The sequence below is a fragment of the Narcine bancroftii genome, chromosome 8, assembly GCF_036971445.1.
Source record: "Narcine bancroftii isolate sNarBan1 chromosome 8, sNarBan1.hap1, whole genome shotgun sequence".
Taxonomy (NCBI): domain Eukaryota; kingdom Metazoa; phylum Chordata; class Chondrichthyes; order Torpediniformes; family Narcinidae; genus Narcine; species Narcine bancroftii.
In genome coordinates, this window is record NC_091476.1 from 65,066,668 (window position 1) to 65,079,576 (window position 12,909).

Below are 12,909 nucleotides of genomic sequence, written 5' to 3' on the forward strand. Positions count from 1 at the left end.
GGCCATCAGGCTCCTGAACTTCCAGAACAGATGTGGATTGTGTCCCATGGAGTGTATACATCTCAATATTTTAATATTTCAACGTGTTTAACTTCTATGTTCCGTGGTCCTGGAGAAACATTATCTTGTCTTTACCGTCCAAGTATGGTCTGAATGATAAATAAAGGTGACTTGACCTGTCAGCGATCAAATGGAAGGAGCACCTTACACCTCCTTTTGCTGTGTGCAATATCACTGGCTCTCCCCTCAGCTCTGGAACACATCGAAAAGAGCAAAAGAGGTTCTTCTGTTCTTCATCAACTACAGCTCGGCCTTCAACACCTTGACTTTTTTCATCAGAAGATCAGTTGGTACAAATTGGAAACAATGTCTCCTCCTCGCTGATCATCAACATGGGCACACTCCAAGGATGTTGCTTAGCCCAATGCTCTGCTCATTATCCACTCACGACTGTGTGGCCAGGCACAATTCTGACGCCATCCATATTTTGCCGATGACACCACAGTTGTCGGCAGGATCACAAACTGTGACGAGGAAGCGTACACGAAGGAGATTGATCAGCTCGTTGAATGGTGTAAATGGCAATGACCTTGCTCTCAACGTCAGCAAAACCAAAAAGATGATTGTGGACTTCAGGAGGAAGTCAGGGGGACACATCCCAATCCTTGCCGAGAGGGTCAAGAACTTCAAATCCCTGGGGGGTGGGGGGGGGGTCAACATCTCCGAGGATCTGTCCTGGAGCCTCTACGATGATGCGATCATGAAAAGGCTCGCCAGCAGCTAGATTTTGTGAGGAGATTCGGGACGTCACCAAAGGCTCCCGTAAACTGCCAGGGATGAGACGCCAACTCCAAAATGAACACCAGAGGGTTGTTAACTCGGCCTGAGATGTCACAGGCACTAGACTCCACTCTGTCGAGGACATCGACATGAGGCGGGGTCTTAGAAAAGCTGCCTCTTTCCTCAAAGACCCCCCACCACCCTCTGCTATCATTGGGGGGGGGGGGGGAGGGGGAAGATCCAGGAGCTTGAAGACGAGCACAAGGACGCTTCTTCCCTGCTGCCACCAGATTCCTGAACAATCCATGAAGTGAAGACACTGCCTGACTTTTCGTGCACTGTTATTTTTATAATATGAATGTTTGCTCTATGAAGCTGCCACAAAAAAAACTGACTTTCATATCTTGCTCATGACAATAAATCCTGATTCTGACCATAAAATGAATCTCCATTTCTCTGCCTCCTCCTCCTCCTGGTCCTCAGCCTCCTATTCTGTCTACCAAATCATGCTACAAATTTATAGAACCAAACAGGACCAGCCATTCTGCCCCTCTACCATGGTCAAGGATTGCCTCTTGTTGAGTGGGCGCGGTTCACCCTCCCCAACGCCAGGCGGCGCTGCAGAGGGAGGAGCGAATCGTGCTCCTCGAACGTGGCCGCCCCATCCCCCCGATCATCGGCGTTGCTATGGCGAGGCCATCGTCTCGCGAGAGCCGCAGACTTCCGGCGGGGGTTGGCGACGGCTGGGCGGGGGAAGGGCGGACGGCGCTGCGAGGCGGCGGATCGCGACGTGAGCGGAGGCCGACCGGGCGGCGGAGGTCGGGACGGGGTGGCCGGGGCCGGAAGCCGGGCAGGGAGCCGCGCAAAGCCGAGGAGCCGGTCCCCGGGGCCGCCGCCGCTCGGGCTTTCCTTTGTGTTCTTGTTACCCGGCAGCGTTTGTGAAGGAAGCCAATCGCAGCGCGCGGCTCGCCCTGATCGACGGCGGCGCCGGCCAATCGGGGGCGTGAGCTGGCCCACTCGACAGCGGCCATTGGCGGGCTGGACAGAAAGCCCGCGCCAATCACCGAGGAGACTGGGTAGGTTATTTTTCTGATGAAAATAAGAGGGGGCAAGTGGCCAATGGGGTGAGAGGAGGGGGGGATACCTGGCCAATGAGGAGAGTGGGGGGGGCAACTGACCAGTGGGGAGACAGGAGGGGAGAACTGGCCAATAGGATGAGTGCAGGGGTAAACTGGCCAATGGGGAGAGAGTGTGGTATGGCCAATGAGGTGGGCAGGGGGGGAACTGGCCAATAGAATGAGTGAAAGGGTAAATTGGCTGATGGGGAGAGAGGAGGGGGGAAACTGGCCAATGGCAAAAGGGGCAAGGGTTATAAGCCAATGGGGAGAAGCAAGGGGGCAGCTGGCCATTGGGAAGGGGGGGGTGGAGGAAGTTGGCCAATGGGGAGCGGGGAGGGGAAACTGGCCAATGGGGAGAGAGGAGAAAGAAACTGGCCAGTGGCAGGAAAGGAGCGGGAATAAAACCAATGACAAAAAAACAATAGGTGCAAGCCATTCAGCCCTTCAAGCCCCACTGCTATTCACTTTGATCTTGGCTGATCATCCACAATCAGTCCCCCGTTCCTGCCTCTCCCCATATCCCTTGATTTTGCTATCTTTAAGAGCTCTATCTAACTCTTTTAAAACCATTCCAGAGAATTGGCCTCCACTGCCTTCTCAGGCAGAGCATTCCAGAGATCCACAACTCTCTGGGTGAAAAAGTTCTTCTCCACTCTGTTCAAAATAGCCTACCCCCTATTCTTAAACATGTTTCAGTCATATCCCCTCTTATCCTTCTAAATTCCAATGTGTATAAGCCCAGTTGCTCCAATCTTTCAACATATGACAGTTCCGCCATCCCAGGAATTAACCTTGTGAACCCATGGTCAATAGCCAGAATGTCCTTCCTCAAATTTGGAGACCAAAAGTATACACAGTACTCCAGGTGAGAACTCACCAGAGCCCTGTACAACTGCAGAAGAACCTCTTTGCTCTTATACTCAACTCCCCCTGTTATGAAGGTCAACGTGCTGTGATAGTACAGATCGATCACCAATGTATATAGTATATATAGTTACAGTATCTAGACTGTGCTTACAGTGACTGGCTGAGAGCTTAGCCACGCCTACTGTCTGGGCCTTAAAGGGTTGTGTCCCTCGCCAGGTCGGATCATTCTGGACTGGTCAGCCACCTGTGAAGAGCTGCTGTCTTTTGCTAATAAAAGCCTTGGTCTGGATCAACAAGTCTTTGATTCTTTCGACGAGCTCGACACATGCCGATAGCTTTCTTCACTGTACCTGCTGTACCTGCATGCTCTCTTTCAATGACTGATGAAGAAGGACACCTAGATCTTGTTTTACTTGCTCTTTTCCTAATGACACCATTCCTAACTTGACATATACAGTTCATGGGACACCATTCAGTTATCTGCCATCCTGTTCTTGCTACCAAAATGGATAACCTCACATTTATCCACATGAAACTGCATCTGACCACTCACCCAACCTGTCCAAGTCACCCTTGATTCTCACAACATCCTGTTCACATTTCACAAAGCTTTGTGTCATCTGCAAATTTGCTAATGTTACTTTTAATCCCTTTATCTAAACCATTAATGCATATTGGAAATAGCTGCATTCCTAGCACTGAGCCGTGCGGTACCCCCACTAGTCACTGCCTGCCATTCTGAAAGGGATCTGTTAATCCCTACTTTTTGTTTCCTGTCTGCCAACCAATTTTCTATCCATGTCAGTACCATGAGCTTTAATTTTTCCCATTAATCTCCTATGTGAGATCTTAACAAAGGCTTTGTGAAAGTCCAGGTACACTATATTTACTGGCTCTCCTTGTCTATTTTCATCGTTACTTTCTCAAAAAATTCCAGATTATTTGGGCATGATTTCCCCTTCGTAAGTCCATGCCAACTTGGACCAATCCTGTTACTGCTATCCAAAGGGAAGAGGGATGGGGGGCAGCTGGCCAATGGGAAGGAGGGAGGGGGGAACGGGGAAACTAGCCAGTAGAGAGAGAGAGGAGAGAGGTACTGGCCAATGGAGAGAGGGGGAGCTCACTAATGGGTAGAGGGGAGAGGTAATTGATCAATGAGGAGAGGGGTGTTGACAAATGGCCAATAGCAAATAGGCATCTGACTGAGGAGAGGGGAAGGGCAAATGGCAAAAGGGTTGAGAGGAGACAGCAACTGGCCAATGGTGAGAGGGGAATCTGGATAGTGGGGAGACTCGATTGGCCAGTGGTCCCAGATGATGGTACAGATCCAGGAGAGGGAGAAACAGGTGACCACCAGTTAGGGTCAATGGGAAGGGGTCAATGAAGCAGCAGGATGGTTGGCGTAGTGGTTACAATGCCTGAGATCAAGATCAGGGTTTGAATCCCACACTATCTTTGAGGAATTTGTACGTTCTTCCCATGACTGAGTGAGTTTTCCCCAGAGGCTCTGGATTTGTCTCACCATTCAAAAAAAACATATTGGGGTTGTATGTTAATTGGGCAACACGGGCTCGTGGGCTGAAAAGGCCTGTTTCTGTGCTGTATGTATTTTTTTAATTAAACATTTTTAAAAAGGAGTGGACCATTCAAGCCCTCAAACCTTGACCCCTGCCCCTCCCCATTTCCCCTCTTTCTTCACACTCCCACTCGTCGTCACCTCCGAAACACCCTGGAATAGAGAATTCTAAAGTCTACATACTCTGGGAGAAGTTATCCCTCTTTGACTCTCTCTGAACTGGGACAATTCTTATTCCGGCCTGAGATACATTATCAGTCCCCTCAAAACCTTATGAGCACCTTATGAAAGTATCACGCTCACAAGATGTAGGAGCAGAAGTGGGCCAATTGGCCCATCAACCCTGCACCACCATACTATCATGAGATGAGCCAATCTCCCACCCACCGGCTTTCTCCCACCCACCGGCTTTCTCCCACCCACCGGCTTTCTCCCACCCACCGGCTTTCTCCCCCACAACTTTAATGTCCTGACTAATCAAATACCTGCCAATCTCTGCCTTAAATACACCCAATGACCCTGGTTCCACAGCCACCTGTGGCAACAAGTTCCATGGTCTCGCAACCTCTGACAAAAGACATTTTGCTACATCTCTGTTTTAAATTGATGCCCTTTTATCTTGAAGTTATCCCCTTCTGACCCAAATTCCCCAACCATACCACATCTACTCTGTCCAGGCTTTTCAGCATTCTAAAAATCTCTATCAAGTCCCCTTCATCCATTGAGTACAAGATCACAACATATAGGAGCAGAAATAGGCTATTCAGCCCATCGAGTCTGCTCTGCCATTCTAATCATGAACTGATCCATCCACCCACCTAGCCCCACTGCCCGGCCATCTCCCCATACATAACCTTTGATGCCCTGGCTAATCAAAAACTTATCATTTTCTGCTTTAAATACACCCAATGACCCGGCCTCCACAGCCGGCTGTGGCAACAAATTCCACAGATTCACCACCCTCTGGCTAAAGAAATTCCTCCGCATCTCTGTTCTGAGTGGATGCCTTTCAATCCTGAAGCTATGGTCTCTTGTCCTAGACTCTCCCACTGTGGGAAACAACCTTTCTACGTCAACTCTGTCCACACCTTTCAACATTCAAAATGTTTCAGTGAGATCCCTCCTCATTCTCCTAATCTTCAACAAATACAGGCCAAGAGCCTCAAACACTCCTCGTATGCAAACCCATTAAATCCTGGAATCATCTTTAGGAACCTCCCCAACGTCAGCACATCCATTCTTAAATGAGGAGCCCAAAACTGCCCACAACACTCCACGTGAGGTCTCATCAGTGCCTTATAAAGCCTCACATCCCTGCACTTATGTTCTATTCCTCTTGAAACGAATGCCAGCATTGCATTTGCCTTCTTCATCACTGACTCAACCTTCAGGCCGTCCTGTACAAAGACTCACAGGTCCATTGGCATCTAGGTCATTTCAATTTTCTCCACATTTAGAAAATAGTTTGTCCATTTTTTTTCTTCCAAAGTGCCTGACCGTACACTTTCCACTAACCTACGTATCATCTGCAAACTTGAACAGAAACCCATTAATTCTATAAATTATCAGCATGCAACATATAAAGAAGCAACCCCAACCCTGACCCCTGTGGGAGACATCTGGCAGCCAAACAGAGCATGATCGCTGTATTCCGACTCTACTTCCTGCCAATTAACCAATGCTGTTCTACCATGGGCTCTTATCTTGTTACGTCACCTCGTGTGCGGCACCTTGTCAAAAATCTTCAGAAAATCCAAATACTTAGCAATACTGCATCTCCCTTACTCAGCCGGCTCGTCTCTCCTTCAATGCACCTCCCTTACCCAGCCGGCTCGTCTCTCCTTCAATGCATCTCCCTTACCCAGCCGGCTCGTCTCTCCTTCAATGCATCTCCCTTACCCAGCTGGATCCTCTCTTCTTCACTGCTTCTCCCTTATCCAGCCGCTCGTCTCTTCTTCACTGCATCTCCCTTACCCTTCCGGCTCGTTTCTTCAATGCACCTCCCTTACCCAGCCGGCTCGTCACTTCTTCACTGCATCTCCCTTAACCAGCCGGCTTATCTCTCCTTCAATGCATCTCCCTTACCATTCCGGCTCGTTTCTTCACTACATCTCCCTTTCCCAGCCGGCTCGTCTCTTCTTCAATGCACCTCCCTTACCCAGCCGGCTCGTCACTTCTTCACTGCATCTCCCTTATCCACCCGGCTTGTCTCTCCTTCAATGCATCTCTCTTACCCAGCCGGCTTGTCTCTTTTTTTTTCTCTCTTACCCAGCCGGCTTGTCTCTCCTTCACTACATCTCCCTTACCCAGCCGGCTCGTCTCTCCTTCAATACATCTCCCTTACCCAGATGGATCCTCTCTTCTTCACTGGATCTCCCTTACCCAGCGGGCTCGTCTCCTCTTCAATGCTTCTCCCTTACCCAATCGGCTCGTCTCCTCTTCAGTGCTTCTCCCTTACCCAGCCAGCTCGTCTCTCCTTCAGTGCATCTCCCTTACCCAGCCGGCTCGTCTCTCCTTCAATGCATCTCCCTTACCCAGCTGGATCCTCTCTTCTTCACTGCTTCTCCCTTATCCAGCCGCTCGTCTCTTCTTCACTGCATCTCCCTTACCCTTCCGGCTCGTTTCTTCAATGCACCTCCCTTACCCAGCCGGCTCGTCACTTCTTCACTGCATCTCCCTTAACCAGCCGGCTTATCTCTCCTTCAATGCATCTCCCTTACCATTCCGGCTCGTTTCTTCACTACATCTCCCTTTCCCAGCCGGCTCGTCTCTTCTTCAATGCACCTCCCTTACCCAGCCGGCTCGTCACTTCTTCACTGCATCTCCCTTATCCACCCGGCTTGTCTCTCCTTCAATGCATCTCTCTTACCCAGCCGGCTTGTCTCTTTTTTTTTCTCTCTTACCCAGCCGGCTTGTCTCTCCTTCACTGCATCTCCCTTACCCAGCCGGCTCGTCTCTCCTTCAATACATCTCCCTTACCCAGATGGATCCTCTCTTCTTCACTGGATCTCCCTTACCCAGCGGGCTCGTCTCCTCTTCAATGCTTCTCCCTTACCCAATCGGCTCGTCTCCTCTTCAGTGCTTCTCCCTTACCCAGCCAGCTCGTCTCTCCTTCAGTGCATCTCTCTTACGCAGCCGGCTCCTCTCTTCCTCACTGCATTTCCCTTATCCAGCCGGCTATTTTCTTCTTCAATGCTTTTCCCTTACCCAGCTGGCTTGTCTCTTCTTCAATGAATCTCCTTTATCTAGCCAGCTCCTCTCTTCATCAATGCTTCTCCCTTACCCAGCCGGCTCGTCTCTCCTTCATTGTATCTCCCTTACCCCTCTGACTCCTCTCTTCTTCACTGCATCTCCCTTACCCAGCCGGCTTGTCTCTTCTTCACTGCCTCTCCCTTACCCAGCCAGCTTGTCTCTTCGATGAATTCTAATAAGTTTGTCAAGTAAGATTTTCCCTGAAGGAAACCATGCTGGCTTTGACCTAGCCTATCATGTGTCTTCCAAGTTCTCTGTAACCCCAACCTTGACAATTGACTCCCAACATCTTCCCAACCACTGACGACAGGCTAACTGATCTAGAATTTCATTTCTGCTGCCTCCCTCCCTTCTTGAATAGTGGGGTAAGATTTGAAATTTTCTGGTCCATGCCAGAATCTGTTGTCCCTGAAAGGTCATCACCAATGCCTCCACAATCTCTACCACCTCTTCTTTCAGTGCCCAGGTCTGGTCCCAGAGACTAATCCACCTTTCAGCTTTCTGAGTACCATCCCCCTTGAAACAGTAACTGCACTCACTTCCCTTCCCTGATACTCTTCAACATCCGGCACACGGCTCGTGTCTTCCACAGTGAAGGCTGATGAAAAATATTCCTTTAGTTGCTCTCCCTGTCTCCCATTATTATTTCTCTAGCGTCAGTTTCTAGTGGTCTCATATCTACTCTCATCTCTCGTTTACTCTTTATATATTTGAAAAAGCTTTTTTTATAAATCATCTTTAATATTATTTGTTAGCCTACTTTCATAATTCATCTTTTCCCAATCTATCTTACCACTAATTTTTGCTACCTGGTTTGCCCTCTCTTTTCCTTTCACATTGCCTGTGACTTCTCTCATCAGCCACAGTTGTGACATTTTTCCATTTGAATATCTCCTCATTTGTTGTTGGATCTGTATCTATCCTGCACCTTCCCCATTTCCAGCAGGAACTCCATCCATTGCCGCTCTGCCGTCTTCTCTGCCAGTGCCCCCCTTCCAATCTACTTTGGCCACTTTCTCTCCCATACCACTGTAAGTCCTTCCACTCCATTCAAATACCAACATGTCTGTCTTTAGTTTCTTCATGTCAAATCTCAAATTGAACTCTGTTATATTGTGATCCCTGCTCTCTAATAATTCCTTCATTGCATGCTCTCTCATCACCTCTGGTGCATTACACAACACCCAATCCAGTACAGCTCAACCCCTAGTGGACAGCACATACCTACAAAAAAATGCATAAAGATCTATAAATATTCTGGAACAATTCATCATTTCATTAATAAGGGTTGCAAGGGTGCAGGACCCCATTCATCAATCTCACTGAAGATAACTGTTGATGATGAGAAGGGCAAGATTTAGGGGGGGGGGTTTTCCACATAAAGAGCGGTGGGTGTTTGGAACGAGGTGCTAGAGAAGTTAGTGGAGGGTGGTAAACCTTTAACAGACACTTAGTTGGGTACATAGGAGAAGTCGATTGGGCAATCGAGTTCAACAGTGGAAGACAGGAGCAGTTGATTGGACAATCGAGTTCAACAGTGGAAGACAGGAGGAGTTGATTGGACAATCGAGTTCAACAGTTGAAGGGCAACTGAGGTCAGGTGACCCAGACATCACTCTAAAAGTGAGGGACTGTGTAGTGGAGCGGTCATCGTCAGTGGGCTGAGTCAGAGTGGAAAGGCTTTGACTAAGGGGCTGAGGTGAATAAGGGGCTGAGGTGAATAAGGGCTGAGGTAGTGGTGCAGGAGTTGAAGTAAGAAAGGGGCACCCTCTTCGAGGAACAAAAAGGATTCAGCAGGTAGGCACAAGTAAGGGCAGGTTTTAGATATATATTTTGTTCCTCTCATCACAAACAGTGGGAAAGGCAGCCAAGGCGGGCGAATGCTCCTCCTACGAGTGTGGGTCGACAGGGAAGCCAGCAGCATCCCTGACAATTTCATCTGCGAGACATGCATCCAGCTGCAGCTCCTGACCAACTGAGTTAAGTATTTGGAGCTGGAGTTGGAGGAACTCCAGGTCATTCAGGAGGCAGAGGGTAATAGACAAGAGTTACAAGGGCACTATCACACTTAGGAGGCAGGAGTAGATGGGTGATAGTCAGGAGAGGGAAAGGGAACAGGTTGGCAGTGCAGGGCATTTCTATAACAATTATACCATTTTAGATACTGTCAGGCACAGAGTCTGATCCTGTGGCTAAGAGGGGAAGGGAGAAGAGGTGAGTGGTAGTGATGGGGGATTCCATAGTTAATGGAACAGGCAGGCAAAAGGATCCGTGGAAGAGATTGATTATCCCAGGAGGTATGTTGCCTCTCTGGTGCCAGAGTCAGAGATACCTCAGATCGAGTTCACAGCATTCTCAGGAGGGAGGGTGAGCAGCCAGACGTTGTGGTCCATGTAGGGAACAATGACGAGTGAGGAGGTCCTGCAAGGAGAGTTCAGGGAGTTATGCGCTGGGTTGAAGGACAGTACCTCAGGATTGCTGCCCATGCCACATGCTAGTGAGGTTAGAAATAGGATAATTCAGCTTAACACATGGCTGAAGACGTGGTGCAGGAGGGAGGGCTTCAGGTTTCTGGATCATTGGGCTTCTAGGGAAGATGGGACCTGTTCTGACAGGACGGTTGGCATCTGAACTGGAGGGGACTGATATCCTTGTGGGAAGGTTTGCGAGAGCTGCTCCGAAGGTGGGGGGGTTTAAACTAGATTTGCAGGGGGAGGAGAACCAGAGCAGATAGAGGAGAAGAGGAGGGAAAAGATGATGTGAAAATTGCATGCACCGTTAGAACTCAAAAGTTTGAACATGGTGGAAATGTTCTCAGGCATCTATTTCAATGCAAGGAACAAGCTACAGTATGGATTGGCACATGGAATTACGACATTGTGGCCAGTAGTGAAACTTGGTTGCAAGAGGGGCAGGTCTTGGGTTTCCATTGCTTTGACTTGATAGAACAGTGGGGGGAGGGGATGAAAGGGAGAGGCATTGCTCATCAGGGAAAATATCACAGCTGTGCTCAGGCAGGACAGACCTGAGGTCACATGGGTGGAGCTGAGGAACGGGAAAGGTATGATCACACTCAGCTATGGGCTGATAGGACACCTGCTCTGGGCCAGAGAGTCTGTAGTTTGCTCTGACCATCACCATGTTGTTCTGACCTTTCTCTCCCTCCCTCTCTCTTCCCCCCCTCCCCCCACTTCCTTCCCCACAGAATGACAGAGGCCTGGATCCGGCCAACGAACTGAGTGGCCCCTGTTCCCCCATGGAATTCCCGGAGCATGGCCGGCTTCTGCTGCAAAGCCTGCGAGATCAGCGTCACCAGGGTTTCCTATGCGACTGCACGGTGCTGGTGGGCCCGGTGCACTTCCAGGCCCACCGTGCGGTGCTGGCCACCTTCAGCGCCTACTTCCACAGCCTGTACAAGGAAGAGTCACCCAAGCGCGAGGCGGTCGAGCTGGACGATGAGATTGTGACTGCCGCTGCCTTCTCCCTGCTGCTGGAGTTCATGTACGAGGGCCGCCTGCGCTTTGGGGGCGCCCCCACCGAGGATGTGCTGGCCGCCGCCAGTTTCCTGCACATGAATGACATCGTCAAGGCCTGCAAGACAAGGCTGAAGGCTCGGGCCCTGGCTGAGGCAGACAGCACCCGCAAGGAGGATGAGGCCTCGGGTGCCGGCTCCTGTCGCCTCTTCCCCTCCTACGGGGGAGCAGTGCCGTCCCGCCGGCCTGGCCCAGAGCCGGCCTGCGCCTCCCTGCAGCCTGAAGAAGGAGGCCCTCCCCAGCGCCAGGCCTACCCACGGTCTCGCCCAGGCGGCCAGCCAAGCCAGTGGCCCTCAGACCCAGCTGACACCACCCAGCCAGGAGTGGAGACGGTGGACTTCTGGCCGGCCAAGGCTCACCATGCCCTGGCCTCCCCATGCTCATCCACCGAATCGGCTCCACCTGGCGGAGGTCGCTCGCTGGAGACTACCGGGCCTTGGCAGGGCGAGCCTGAAGCCGGCGGGGGGCTGGCCGGGCCATGCTCGGCACCTGGCGGAGGGGGTGGGTTGCCGGAGGAGGAGGAAGAGGAGGGGGACCTGATTACAGTCAAGGTGGAGGACGACCTTTTCTCCGATGAAGAGCAGCTGGCTGAGCCGGCCCCCGAGCCGCAACAGGCATCGGGCTGCCTGGACCCTGAGCCCCCGCACGCCGGCCACATCGTCATCTCAGACGAGGATGAGATGCCATCTGAGGATGACGCCTACCAAGCACTCTACACCTCTGGGCCGCCAGCCGCCACATCCCTAGGTGCCTCATCCAAGCTCTACTTCCAGGACCTGCCGCCGCCACCCCTGGCCGGCTCCGAGGACGAGCTGCCCACCTGCCCAGCCTGCGGCAAGACCTTCTCCTGCACCTACAGCCTCAAGCGCCATGCCCTGGTACACACCCGGGAGAGACCGCACAGCTGCCGCTTCTGCCTGCGCCGCTACTCCCAGTCTGGGGACCTTTACCGCCACATGCGCAAGTACCACCACGCCCATGTGTCCCCTTCCTCCTCCTCCTCCACCAACAGACAGGACTCCTCCAATGGGAGCTGGAAGTGGATGGACAAACCCCCTTCAGAACAGTGGAAATAAAACGCCTTCTCCCACCCAACACCCCTTACTCCCACCTTTTACAAACAATCCGCAGACAATTTTCTGTGCTGCAGAGTTCTACATTTGGAAAAAAAAAATCCATAAAATGCAAACAAAAAAATCTTTTAATATATATATTATATATTGCACCGTTGTGTAAAATAAATCCATTTTAAATTAAATTCACTGCAGAGAGCAGTGCTGCAAGTTGTAAATGGGAAGAAATAAGGTTTTTTCTTCCCTCTCCCAATCTGGATCTGGATGGGATCTCTCGGTCTGAAATGTATTAAACGATCTGTTTATGCATCCGCTGCCTGTTAACTTTTTCCAACGTGAACCCAGTGTGAACACGTAGATGGTAGGAGTTTCCTAGATTCAGGATTCCTTTATTGTCGTGTAATAAAGACAGTGCAATGATATACAGAATTTGGTGTCGTTTGCCGTAAGGTTGGCACCTCTTACAGACAGGGAGAGAGAAGCAAAAGAGAGTCGTTTCCCCCCCCCCACCTGAGTCATTGCATGTCTGTTGATTCCCTTCCAGCATTCATGCAGAGTCCATTCCAAACCATCAACACCCCGAGCTCCAGATCCGAACCTCTGACATGAGATCGGGAAGCCTTCAGTGCCCTCTCTCATCCCCGTTCCAATACAGTTTTAGATTAGATACCATTTATTGTCACGTAATAATATTACACAAAATTGCCCAG

General features: G+C 50.6%; 1 protein-coding gene across 2 annotated transcripts; it reads left to right on the top strand.

Moving 5' to 3' along the window:
- The first annotated feature begins 1,496 nt into the window (after positions 1-1,496).
- LOC138740788 (zinc finger and BTB domain-containing protein 3-like) lies at positions 1,497-12,508 on the top strand. 2 transcript variants are annotated; one of them, XM_069893876.1, is made up of 3 exons: positions 1,497-1,856; positions 9,449-9,572; positions 10,799-12,508. In XM_069893876.1, exon 3 carries the CDS (start codon positions 10,850-10,852, stop codon positions 12,200-12,202), a length of 1,353 nt encoding a protein of 450 aa, XP_069749977.1. In that variant the 5' UTR covers positions 1,497-1,856; positions 9,449-9,572; positions 10,799-10,849; the 3' UTR covers positions 12,203-12,508. The 2 variants fall into 2 exon arrangements, with proteins under 2 accessions (XP_069749977.1, XP_069749976.1); XM_069893875.1 differs by lacking the exon at positions 9,449-9,572.
- Positions 12,509-12,909: the final 401 nt, after the last annotated feature.